We start from the raw sequence: 13,919 nt of genomic DNA on the forward strand, positions 1-13,919 counted from the left end.
CCATTATTAAGTTTCCAGATGGAAGAAAATTATCATTAAAGGGCAAAAAAGTCAATCAACTTTTAGTGGATATTTTTGTCCTTCAACATTTAGTCTTTTAATATTCGTACTTTTATAATAATATATATAGAATAGATATAGATAGATAGATAAATATAGATATAGATATAGATTATGTAGCATATATTTTTTCATAGCAAAATTTATAAAACTAATATATGCAGCAGAGTTGAAAACTAATTATATATGCAGCATATAATAATAAATGTAAAAAAATGAAAATGGTCGACACCAAAACAGGTTTTTAAGTCCTGGACTGTGCTCCAATTTTTAAAAACTTGAAGGACTATTTGTGTTCATAACTATATTATAATTATAAGTAGGGAGTGTCAATGGTTCGGTTCGGCGGTTATTTTATAAAATTTGTATCATACCAATTTTTCGGTTATTCTATTATGTATAACCAAAATTAGACTTTTCGAAACCGTCCCAATCATGTCGGTTTCTCTTCGGTATCGGTACGGTTCGGTTAATTTTCTTTATTTTTTAAATATCATGTAAAATTCACTAGTAAAAGTATAATGCAATAACATACGTTCTTTTATAGGACTTAGCAAAACTCTCTAGACATTTTTAGTGTTTAAAGGGTAGTGAATTAAAAAAAATGAAAGATGGCTAGAGTATAGATCCATCAACTATTCTAAAACAACGTAAAAGAAACCAAGTGAATACAAAGAAAATATAAATCACACGAGTGAAAAGATATTAACCAAGTTGAGACTCAAGAATAAAGTCTATAGAAGATTAAATATTCAAAAAGATAAATCTAAATTATATGAAAGGAAACATATTCAATACATTATAGTTTGCTACTCATAATCGCTAGAATACTTTGAAATAACTTAGTTTAAATAGAAGTAGCATAATAGGTTTTAGGAATTAGTATTTTGAGTTTAATTACTTGTTGGTTTGTAATAGTTTTCATAATTTCAAGGCCCAAAGAAAATATTAATGCATTATTATTTTTAAACTCACTAAATAAATATATTTTTCATATGTAAAATTTATTCGGTATGGTTCGGTATTTTTTCGGTTTATTTTTATAAAATAAAAAACCTATCCTAATTATCGGTGCGGTTATAGATTTATATAAAAACTACGGTTTCTTAAAAAAAAACCTAAAAATCGGTTCGATGCGGTACAGTTCGATCGGTTTAATCGGTTTTATATTTATTGACACCCCTAAATTTATAAGGACCAAAATTCTCCTACTCTACTACCTATAGTAGGGGTGGGCATTCGGTACTTCGGTTCGGTATTTAAGAATTTCGGTTCGGTATTTCGGTATTCGGTATTCGGTTTATCAATTATGTATACCAAATACCGTACCTAAATATTTCGGTATGGTTCGGTATTTCTTATTTTGGTTCGGTACAATTTCGGTTTAAACCAAATCTATGTTATAAGGCTTCTGCCTATTCAATATGTAGCTCTTCGGGTTGAAAAGATATGTACACGTAAATTTAACAATCCAACATGTTTTACATAGCATTCAGGCTCCCACGCACCATCTATATATTGAACATCCTCAGGGCAACGTCAAGAGAGGCATATCACTGTAATGTACAATAATTACAAGAGTTGGATATTAAGATATTAGATATCCACTACAACAGCTAAAAGCTAGTTATGCTTAGCAGCCATGTTTTGAAGTACAAGACCTGGATATGTCTAATCAATAGAAACAGTCTCATGATGGATAATGGCAAGATCTGGATAGATTATCTATAACAACTAGCAAAGTAGCTCATGTTTAATTGCCACTCTTAAAGAAACAAACACTCGGAGCTCATCTGAAGAAAGCATGAGTCAAAACTCAAAAGGAACTGAAAAATAGAATATCTTTTGAACTTAGACTCCTCAAGCAAGAACTTATAAAAAGAAAAAAGAGAAATGTGAAAGCCAAAGTGAGAATCATGAATTACAAATCGCAGTATGGACAACAGATAGCAATCTCGTCATGAGAATTTAAAAACAAAGAGCTTCATGGTTCAATCCACAACGTTGTACATATGTAAGGGAAGCAAAGAGAGAACAGAATGTGGTTCAAATTAATTCAAACAAATTTGGGGGGAGGGGATGAAGAAAAGAGATAAGTTATTGGGCTAAAAAAAAAAAAGTTGGGTTTGGACTAAACTATACCGAAATATCAATAATCCAATACCGTATGCCGAACCGAAATATCAGAATACCGAAATTTCTGTACCGAAATATCCAAAAAACCAAAATCGAAATATCAAATTAATTCGGTTCGGTTCGAAATTCGATTTTCCGGCTTGTATGCCCACCCCTAACCTATAGGACTAATTTGGTCTTTTTCTCGAAATCATACGATAATAAATTGACAAATCAATCCACTCAATAGAACCTCTTTCGCTTCTCCGTAAACCCTTCAACCAACTCTCTGGAAACCCTCGTTCTCCTCAACCACTTCCCGGCGGCACCAATGGCGGCGTCCGACGTCTCCGAAGGACCAGTACTGAGCGTGATCAACAAGCGCCTCCGCGCCCTTCGCAAGAAATACAACCGCATTGTTCAAATGGAAGAATCCGTTTCTAAAGGAAAAACTTTAAACAAGGAACAAGAAGAAACCCTCCGCTCAAAACCCGCCGTCATCGCTGGCATCGACGAACTCGAGAAGCTTCGCGAACCTCTTGCTTCTGCCATCGCTGAAGAAATTAACCTCGCCACGTCAGCTTCTGCAACGCCAGATAATAATCCGAAGAATGAGGGAGAAGGGGAGGGGGTAATGTGTGTTGAAGATTTACTTAATCTGTTGTATTTTGGCTGTATGTTTGATGTGAAGTCGCTACAGAGTGAGTTTTCTACGGCTACAATGCTGACTAGGACGCATGAGAGAGCTTGTTGCCTTAGCTATGATTGTATGCCGGAGGATGAGTCCAGTGATGTGATAGATTTATTGGGGGAGAATGATTTGGATTTGATTTCAATGCTCAGTGGGCTTTTAATTTATCGACCTGTTAACTCTCCTTTGTCACACAAGCGTGCCCTTCGACAATGCATCGAGCACGCGAAGCTTTGGCTTACCAAGTCTGATCAGCCCATTGTACCCGATTCTGATGTTACTTGTGAGTATATAGAAAATACGAGACTAGTTGGAGCCGGCTATATGAATTATCTATAATCGATTACGTTCTATTTGGGCCAATTTTTATCATAATACTCAATAGTTTATTTATTTATTTTTTTGACTAAATTTGAGATCCAATTTTTTGATGAATTTTACTAGGTACGTATACCCAAGGTCGTTCGGACTAGCTAGATGAATCATGTATATCCATTTTTGTTCCATTTGGACATGTTTCAATTTAAATACATAATAACTTATGTTTAAGGACAAATTAGGGATTTTAAAGCTAGTTATATCAATCTTTTGGTGGTTTTGAGATGGTGTAGATGCTTTTAGTTTTAGCTGGTTGTTTTTGCTTACAGATACTGGTTTACGGTCGAAGCTGAACAGGATAATCTCATCACTATATTTTACAACGGACCCTGTTAAAGTGGAGGCAACTGCTGCGAACTATGAGCCATACTCAGTGCCTGTAGAAGAGTCTGTGGGTGTTGTGACTGCTAATGAATCCGTGCAAGTGCACACGATTGCTATACAGAGTCAGCATAAGGTAAATTCTTAAAACCTCTAGTGACCTTGGGCAATGTTTTAAGTGCTGAAAGACATCTAGTAAGATTGACATGATAAAAGTTTTTATGTTTTTTTAAATTATTTTCTCTATTGTTATGGTGTGAATGCTTAGCTTTAACTAGTTTCCTATGACTAGCCCTTGTTTTCCGTTCTTGTTGAGTAGCTTTAGTTAACATAATTGTTGATGTTATGTTGTTTAAACCCTAGCAATTGCCATCAATTAACTTTTACACAATGTAAAAAGTTGTACTTCAGATTCCAAGCTTCCCTCACTCCTTTCTTGGGAAGTGCCTTGATGTTTATTGTCATGCCCCGACCTCGGGGAGCGCGACCGGCGCTCAACAGAGTTACCCCGGTCGAGTAAGCCTACACAGTGCCATCTACCCAACTCACCCATAAATAAAGAGAAGAATACATTTCATTAATTAGTCAGTAAGAAGTCATGAGAACAATACCAGTTCATTTCCATTAGTTACGTCATTAACAAGTCTTCAAAACAGTACATTGTACAATCTTAGTTAAAGTGGAGCAGATGATACGATTACAACATTTTTAGTTTAACCTTCCCAAAAATAGATACAACCCACACTATGTCTACGGAGCCTCTAACAGGAACAAAAGAGTGCTATGCCAGTGCCGATAACAAAGCCCCGGCTATACCTCAAAATGCTATGTACAAAGGATAGGAAATACAGGACCCCGAAATGAAGTGGGGCTCGCTAAGTCAGCTAAGGAGAGGGTGTGCTGCCATCACTGATCAATACCACCTGCTATGGAACCATCTGCATCAATTAAAGATGCAGCGCCCCCAGCAAAAGGGACGTTAGTACATATGTAATAGTACTAGTATGTAAAACTAAGCACCCTTTCAATAGAACGAATAACGGTAAACAGAGAAGGAAGCAGGACATCAATAATAGGATCAAATAGTAACAAGGTGTCAAGTTAGGGACAAGTAAATTTCAGTATTTTAAGTTGGGAGATCTTTAGCACCGATACACCACCGTGTTTTAGCACAGAGTCCGATCTCAGCCCGACCGGCTAAGCTGTCTCACCCCGAGACATACACTCACAATACCACCATGTGCGCGATATGTCGTCCGATCTCAGCCCGACCGGCTAAATCGTCTCACCACAATGCCGTGTGGGTCGACATCACATCACATCTCGCTAGCAGTAATCTCATCCCATTTAAGGGGAAACAACTCAACACATCAATCTCATCCCATATAAGAGGAAATAATCTTATCACATTATCACGTGGATTTACCCTTCAATTACTCCTACACCGGCACGTGTAGTTTCGGAGTTGGGTTATTTCGACCTACCTTTCATCGGTGGCTAAACGATACTCCCAAGGCATTTATTATAAAAAGGATTTACCACGCATTTCCCATTCTTTTACATGTCATTCATTTTGTTGGCACCATTGGCCATAACGCAATATCACGTTGGCCGTACTTCATAATTTATGCTCACTATTTCACTTTCAAACATCATCATGGATAATTAACAACAAGGCCTTTCAAATTAAGGCTTTAACACATACTTGAGCAATTTAGGGTCTTAGGCACATGTGATTTCTTTTGCACAATTTGACATGATAACTTTCGTTAGAAACACATTTTTAAATCATAACACAATATCACACAGCCCATGCCTACCACATTCTCAAACGGTAACTCAACATAACAAGAATCTTTGGAATACATATTGAGCGCATATTTGTTTTGACACAAGGTTTATTTGGAATAATTCAATTTATAATAAGCATCACGGGACTTACAAGGGTATTGTGGGGTTCAATTCTAAGAGAAGAGTTTAGTCAACATACCTCGAAAGAGCTTTTTGTAATGCAACAATAATGTCCCAACACTCCTAACGATGCCAATCTATGGATGAGGAAGGGAATTACAAGCACGATTAGAGAAATTCGTATGATAAGGGCTGTTACAACTATGACCCAACCTTTCCCTCAACCAATTCAACAACAAAACCACCCAAGATTGTTCAACAACTTCCCCACAAGCCCTATTAGCTCTTGCATGTGATAAATCTACCCTTATCACCCATAATCAACCCCAAACCCGAAATTGAAGAATTAGGGAAAGAAATTCTTATCTCTTTGAAACCCTAGCAAGTTCCTTTCGATGAAATCCCAAGGCTCGATCAAGGTGGAGTAGCGAAATCCTTAGCCCTCCCTTTCCTCTCTCTAGAATGGTTATCTCCTCTCTCTAAAATGACAAGTGGTCCCCAAAAATGAAACCTTAGGCTAGATAAACAAAATGGGGGTCGGGTTATAAAATTAGAAAAATGAAGCCCCTACACAGATCTGTGGTCGCATATGCGACTGCATAATGCTTCTGCGATAGTCGCATAATGCTTCTGCGATCCGCAAAATGGGCCGCATAATGGCCCTCCGTAACTGGGCAAGTCTGCCCCACTCTGCGACCAGTCTGCAGAACTGTTCTGTGGCGCATTAACTTCCCTTCGGAAATTTTCATGCTGGGTCTGCGATGGGTTATGCGGCCCGCAAAACGACTATGCGGCCGCATAATGGACCGCATAATGGTCCAAAATTTTTGCCCATTTCTCTGCTTTAGTCTGCGGCCGATATGCGGTCTGCGGACCAGTTCTGTGACCGCAGAATGGACCGCAGAAATGTCCTATATTTCTAAAATTTTTCTTTAACTCCCTAACGCACTGTTCAACCCAAGAAGTTCGAGCGCGGCGAGCCAGCGCCGCGAAGAATCTCTACAATCAACAACGCATAAGTCTACCCCGGCATTACGAAACCCCGGGTTTTAGGTGAAATATTTACGGGGCCTTACATTTATAGGGTTTTGCCGATGTTGATTTTACTTCATGAGATTTTTTAAAGTTGTAGTTATGAAGTTCAGTGTTGTCAAAGGCCCATTTAAGGCACACTTAAACTCGGAAGCTCAAAAAAGCTCTAGGAGGGTGCTTCGGCTCGCTTAAGTTGTGCTTCAGTGTAAGGCAAGACACTAAGGCGTCCACCTAATTTCCCATGAGTTCTCTCTTGAATCAAGCGCCACTAAATGACAAATATAATCAGAAATAAGTGTATTTGCGCTAAAGCCCAAATACACCTTAAGAGCGCTTTTTAGAGCTTTTCGCATTTGACAACGCTGATGAAGTTGTCATTTGATTTTCTTTCTTTGTTCCAGAAGAGGGGCACGGTTTGAAATTTTCTGCATTTATGCTAAAGCTAGTTTTATGGGAATTTGGTGCAATATGGGGTAATGTAGCTTAATTGAATAATTGTGAATGGTAGAATTATAGATGACTCACTTATTGAATTAGTAATTTTGATCTTCTATGCACTTTATGGAGAAAATACGATCCCAAAGACTTGTTAATTTGGGATGCTATAGTTGGATAAGAGTTGCTTAGGAAAGTTATTTTGACATTTGTTTATTTTGCTAAATTGTTGCGTCTTTTGCTTAAGATTTTGGCAAAAGTTGCTTGCTAATATTATTTTTCTGATGAAAAGGTTAAAGGTTGCTTGATAATTTTTTTTTTTTTGATGAAGTAAGGGAATTTCATTAAATGGCTTCAAGAAGATGCATAGCAAAAACGTACAACAAGAAGGAAGTGACTGCTCATATGCAAAAACTTACCGGACAACTAAGGAGCAAACAAAATCCAAGAAATGTTCAACACCAGTTACAGGGGCCTGATTGAAACAACTAAATAAGTTAATTAAACAAACAACTTTAAGAATGGTTAGGAGTTGTGATCCCATCAAAACATCTACGATTCGTTTCATTCCAAATGCACCAAAAGATAGCACCAGACACTATTGATCAAGTCTTTTGATGGACTTCCCAACTCTCTATGAATGCCAGCTCTCATAAACCTCCTTGATACGGTTTGGCATGACCCAGGCAAGCCCAAAAACTGATAAAAGCAAGTCCAAAAAATGATAAAAACATACTCCAAATGTCAGCTGCAACTGTACAATGCAGAAAGAGATGTTGCACACTCTCAGACTCCCTCCGTCACATATAACATAATTGTTTCAGAAGTTGGAACAGTTATCACGAAGGTACTGCTGCTGTCAAAACTAAATAATTGCTAAAAAATCGTTAAATTAGAAGAAAAATGATGACTTGAAAATTGCCTCTTGTGATTTTAGAAGTAGGGAGACTTTCTCTTGTCAAATTGCAGGATACGTAGGCGACTTACTGTATTTGCCTTTTGATTTGCGTAGGTATGAAAATGATTAAGTTTAAACGTTTCCATTGTCCTTCATTCTTCATTCTGCTTAAGAGTTCCCATTGTCATTCATATGACATCCCTCTTTGTTATGATGTTGCATTGCTAGGCTTAAGGTAATGTGCACACTAACCCTTACACTACTAGGCTTCTCCTAAATTGTTGGAACTGGGAAAAGACTAGCATTGAACCATGGTACTTGTGTTTAGGGCTATCACCAGTACTTTTGCCTCACCTGTGTTTAGGGCAATGAAAAGACCAACCCTTACCTTGCCGAGAAAAAAAAAAAATAGACTAACCTTTCGCGTGTTCATATCCACCTCCTTGTTCAATCCGCTTGTGTTCTCATTTGAAAAATAGCTACCAAGCTGAACTGTGAAGACAACTTCACTGCTTCTTTCCATCTCTGTTTTTTTTTTATTTGTGTGTGTTCATCGTAGGACTCAACTTTTTGTGGTTCTCTGTGTGTGTCGATAAGTTAAAACTTTAAACAATCTCTAAAGTTCTGAAATGTTTCTGTATAAGTGTATTTTAGGCTTTGTGTTTACTTGGATCAAGTTCATTGAAGCATGGATGTATAAATACTGTTTTCAATATTAGAGTAATGTGTTGTCTACTGTACATGTAAACTACTAGTCATACGACGCTCTTTGTTTGTTATTACCCAGGTCATAGAAAATTTAATTGGATTCTCCATGTATTTCTGCTTCTCTAGACTTCGTTGACATAAAAAAAATGCAAATATATATTTACATGGAATTCTTTTTGGGTAATCATATTTGCATAAATAGTTATTGGTTTTATTTGAATAATATCCAAACTAATGAGTTTTTTACCACATGATGCTTGTTTTTCTCTGTCAAAGTAATGTACTGCACCTCTGTTGTCAAGTTCAACAGCTTTAGCTTTGTGCCAATTTCTCACTCCATAGGGAGCTTGGGAAGTTGGACGGGTTTGGTTATGATGGTGTATTTAGCCCATCTTGGCCCAATACATTTTAGCCATAGTAGACTTTGCGCAAGTTGGGTTATACATTGTTTATCAGCTTAACTCAATTTAACTAGTCCAAATTTGACCCAACTTGCCAATTTGACACTCCTACTTATGTTTTGATTGAACTATCTATCGTAGCGTCCTACAAATTTAAGCAACTGAATTGTTTGCTATGTCATTGAGCTTCTTTTATTTGCTTTTATTTTATTGTGTGTCTGGGAGACCGGGTGGGTGGGGGTGGGCGTGGGGGTGGGTGGGTGGGTGTGAGGACTTAAATTCAAAAGTTTAGAATAAAGAGAGTAGAAATAATTTGTAGAAGGTGAATAAGAAACGTTTTTGAGATTCTTCAGCTTGGTAATTCTCTCAAGCTATGGAATTTAAACTAGTTTACAAATGACCTAAAATAGGAAATGATGCATAATATTTCTTGAATTGAATGTGCTAATCGATTTTGTAAATCTCTTAGTTGGTCCATATTTGACTCCAATTAAAATCTTCCCATTTGCCTAGGTCTTGGTGAGTAGAATTATTCGGTACCTGTGATGATGGGAGGTAGTGGATACTACATTGATTAGTTTGTGGTGCGCACAAGCTGGTCAAGACTCCAACCTTTTATTTTTTTTAAAGAAGCCCTCTAATCGATGTTCTTAATTACAGAACTTGTCAATTTTTCCTCTTATTTTTTTTTTCTTGATGAAAGGTAGGAGTACACACATCAAGTTTGTGGGTACATGTCATATACTTGTAGCTTGTTGCAAATGTATGAAATCCAGGAACACGAACATCAGAGTGACTTGCTTAGGATAGAAATACATTCTAACTCAATTTTTTGCTTGATAAAGTAACCATCTATCTTTATGTGCTATCTTTCGTAGAATATATGATTTGAAGCAATATGTAGTGCGCTATTTGATTGTCCACAAATTAATTTCATCACTTTTTTCCTTTTAAATTTCAATTCTTGAAGAAGCTGCTTTAACCTTATAAGGTACATGTGGCTTGGGCCATGGCTTGACTATGCTTCTGCACTTGATCTAGCTGCCAAATTTTGTTTCTTGAACTTAAGGTTCTAGTTGTCTCCAATTAAGATGTAGTACCTAAGGTGCATCATCATCTAGGAGAGGCCCTGCCAAGTTTATACTAGAATACTCAACAGGTTGTGCAGTTTAAATACAAAATTGCCTGCATCTTCCTTTTACTACCTTGAACAATGACTACAGCCTAGGGGTAACAATGTAAATAAACCAACCCACTTTTAGCACACTATCTTTTCTCAGTTCTGCTTTAAAAACTTTAAAATTTAGATAATTCGAAAACAAGGAACTTAGGAAATAAAAAAAATGTAGGCATTCATAACGTGTGCAAAAAATTATGATAAGATCACAAATTGCTCAGCAGTATAACCTAAAGTTGCTTTAAAAACCTGGTCAAAAATAAATTCGCCTGCATCTTTCTGGCTTGCAGTCGTCTGCTTCATGTATCTTGCAGTCGTCCGCTTCATGTATTGAAATTCCGCGTAGTTAAAACTTCATCCTAGTGAGAGAATGAACTAGTGAGCTTCATGAAAAGAACTTATTGACCTTGATTATCAGATAAGCATTCCATTTTTCACCTTTTCTACTAGCAAAGCATGCAAGTTTTTACTTCATTTCATACCTACTTGTACAGTTGGGTAGACTTTTGGGATGCTTGAGATATAGTACTAATACATGTATTCTACTGCTAACACCAGCTTGTTGTGTTATTAATAGATTATTTTGACTTGTCCCGAAAACAAAAGGAAGTTTACTTCTAAAGGCCGCTAGGCAACATCCTGTTTGCAGATAAAAATGTTTTGTTGGATTTATTTTTTGGCATTAAGATGTAAATGATCCATTGATTGCATTGCCCATAAATTTTGGATTGAGGCTTCCTTGATTAATTGTGTTGGCCATAATTTAGAAATGAATATGTGCAGATGCTTTTGTAATTCGTTTCTTCTGATTTTATTTATTTTATTTCTTCTGAATATCCTTCCTGTTTTTATGCAACATCTAGCATTATATATTTTTCAGGAAGAAGAATGTTTAAGTTCTCAAGGAAATGATACTAATGGAATCCAGGCTAGCAGTGTAGAAGTCCAGCAGGTATGCATCTTGCATCTGTCCTCAGTGCTTTTATTCAATAGATTTATTCGACATATGAATTAATTGTTGCAGGGGGAACAGGGGGAAAACTTGTCTGAATTGCCTGCTGAAGTAGAAGAGGTCACACCTGAGGCAGAAGGTGATGATAATTTGAAGGATATGAATTTCAAGGAGCAACAGTCTGTTCCCCGACGGTCATATCAGAATCAGAACTACAGGGGTCATCGCAATGGGGATGGAGGAGGCCGTCGTGGATATTCTAATGGCCGTGGAGGGCGTGGAAGGGGAGGGTCCTACCAGAATGGCCGCAACCAATACTATGATCAATCTGGTAATTACTACCAGAAGAGCCATAATAACAATTATAGGGGAAGAGGTGGGAGGGGTGGGAATTACAACCCTCATGCTTCAGGTGGTCAAGCTGGTAATTTCTCTGTTGATGCATAACCTTGTTTGGTTGATTACAAAATTTTCTTGCCAGCGTCTCTTTTGTTGTGTTGGTGGGGAGGGGTGGGGTTGGGGGGAGGGGTTGTGGGTTTGGTGGTCAGTCTGTTACCTTGTTAAATGGAACACATATATCTCGTAGTTGAGGAATAGTTGTAGCAGCTTCAACTTTCACTAATTGAAGATCAGTTTTGGTTATCAATTTTCTTAAACCCTAGTTTGATCTTTTCTAGTTTGTTTTTGTGGCCATGGATAGTTTAGGTGAAGTGGATAAGTTTTTACTAGTCCATTCAAATAATAAATTACAGTATCTACTATTAGCTTTAGGCGGAATACATTGACAACCTCTTAAACTTGCCAGAATATTTTATTTAGACACTCACCTAAGGGCTGTCCCAATTGAGCACCCGAATACATGATAAATTGTTACTATTAGACACTTGTTGGGGAAATTTTGGGAAAATGGCTCTTGGTTTAAGAGAGCAGGAGTTTGTTTTCAGTTTGGGTTCCTTTTTAACTAACATGTCTTGTTTTTCTTAGTTATAACAAAGACTTGCATATGATAAATATAATTAAAAGAGGTGTCATATTTTAGGTGGTTAACTTATCCACGTAATGGGCGCTTGAGTACATGTTCAAAAGCTTTTCCAAAGTTTGAAACACGTGTCTAATAGGATTGCTTTATCATGTGTTTAGGTGCATAATTGAAATATACCTTAATTCGAGTGTCTAAATGAAATATGTTGACAAATGTATGGGGTTGTCGAAATTGTCTGCCATTAGTTTATAGGGGAAACGGTTTAAATATACCCCTCTACTTTGGTATATTGTTCATATATACCTTCCGTTATACTATAGGGCCACATCTACCTTTACCGTTACCCAACTTTATACAAATATCTCTCATTAAACGGAACATGTTGGCATGACCCGCTTTTAAAATTAAAAGTTTTGACCCATCGACCCATAACCCGTATAATCCGTCTACATGTCTGATGTCCGATGTCTGTGTTGGGAGGAGATTACAGCTTCACAAACTTCTGATGTCTGTGTTGAGCTAAGTGGCTCCAGATTTTGGAAAGAGTAAAGGAATGTATTCCATGTTCACAACCGCTGAAGACAAGACCCCAGGAGGATTAATAGCTCGCTTTCTTTCAACTAGTATTTGCAAGAGTCCTTATTTCAAGTACAGTCCTCTTCATCACCCCAGGGTAACTACACTAGTCCAACTGCAACCATTTTGTGCTCAGACTCTTACCAAAGCACGTACTTGCAAATGCTTAGTGGCCTCTGCCAAAACCAACAAGTTTTTCAGGTTGGTTCCTTTCTTGCAACCACCTTCGTTCGTGCCATGCGATTCCTGGAGAAGCACTGGTCTCTACTTTGTAATGATATCCGTACCGGAATCATTAACACCCAAATAACTGATCCTTCAGTGAGAGAGGCAGTGATGGAAATCCTCAAACCAGACCAAAAATTAGTTGATTTCGTTGAGGCTGAATGCAGCAATTGGCTAAACGGGTTATGGGTTGATTGGGTCAAAACTTTTTAATTTTAAAAACGGGTCATGCCAACATGTCTGATGGCTTTCCGTTTAATTAGGGGTATTTTTATAAAGTTGGGTAACGGTGAGGGTAGATGTGGCCCTATAATATAACGGGGGTTACATGTGAACAATATACCAAAATAGAAGTGTATATTTGGATCTTTTCCTTAGTTTATATAGGCGTTTGGCGCGGCGTGGTTCTCAAAATATTCGACGTTTTGACGGACTTGCAGATTTAAGCACTAATTTTCTCCAGAAGTATTAATAACTCTGGTGCAGTCAAATCTCTGATAAGTATGTTATACTTTGCCGTGGTTAATTAAGTGCCATGTTTGTGAGGGAAAAATAAAAAGAGAGGATACATAATTACCCCTTCAACTAGTCTTGTTTTTTGAACTACACATAAAGTTCGTCCTATGACCCCCCGAACTTTGTCCAAAGTGATTTTATTATCCCCTTATTTGCTGATGCGGCACAAAGAATGCATTAACTCTACTTGAAGCGCATGAGTACTAAAGAATAAGACCAAAAATACAGTTTATCGCTGGAAAACACCATTTTTCGACCAAACCATCTTCTCCGATCATAAGCCATTATTTTTCCTACCAGACACTTCATTTATCAATCCTAAACCCGAAACACAAGATCTTCAGAGCTGAACCAATAGCTTTTTTCTTACTTACGTTCTGGGTCACTTCTTATATATTTCATTTCATTTTTTATATCATTAATTCAATAAAGTTATCAAAAGGTTCTCATATTTTTTTCAGTAATTGATTATCTAAAAGCACAGAGTAAGATTCATTGGTGTTAGGAGACTAGTACATGCCAATTTGAAAGGGAGTTTTTC

At 37.2% G+C, this 13,919-nt stretch overlaps 1 protein-coding gene across 1 annotated transcript; it reads left to right on the top strand.

Annotated features, from left to right (window-relative positions):
* The first annotated feature begins 2,413 nt into the window (after positions 1-2,413).
* LOC104090804 (uncharacterized protein C12G12.07c-like) lies at positions 2,414-11,721 on the top strand. The gene is made up of 4 exons (XM_070199746.1): positions 2,414-3,149; positions 3,514-3,701; positions 11,008-11,079; positions 11,152-11,721. Exons 1-4 carry the CDS (start codon positions 2,507-2,509, stop codon positions 11,524-11,526), a joined length of 1,278 nt encoding a protein of 425 aa, XP_070055847.1. The 5' UTR covers positions 2,414-2,506; the 3' UTR covers positions 11,527-11,721.
* The last annotated feature ends 2,198 nt before the right edge of the window (positions 11,722-13,919 follow it).

Source organism: Nicotiana tomentosiformis, chromosome 4 (genome assembly GCF_000390325.3).
Source record: "Nicotiana tomentosiformis chromosome 4, ASM39032v3, whole genome shotgun sequence".
In the NCBI taxonomy this organism is placed as follows: domain Eukaryota; kingdom Viridiplantae; phylum Streptophyta; class Magnoliopsida; order Solanales; family Solanaceae; genus Nicotiana; species Nicotiana tomentosiformis.

Bases quoted from the DNA above. Each gene is read 5' to 3' on its own strand.
- LOC104090804 (XM_070199746.1), top strand. From the start codon at position 2,507: ATGGCGGCGTCCGACGTCTCCGAAGGACCAGTACTGAGCGTGATCAAC. The intron at 3,150-3,513 runs GTGAGTATATAG...TTTTGCTTACAG, and splicing joins ACCCGATTCTGATGTTACTT to ATACTGGTTTACGGTCGAAG. The intron at 11,080-11,151 runs GTATGCATCTTG...TAATTGTTGCAG, and splicing joins GCAGTGTAGAAGTCCAGCAG to GGGGAACAGGGGGAAAACTT.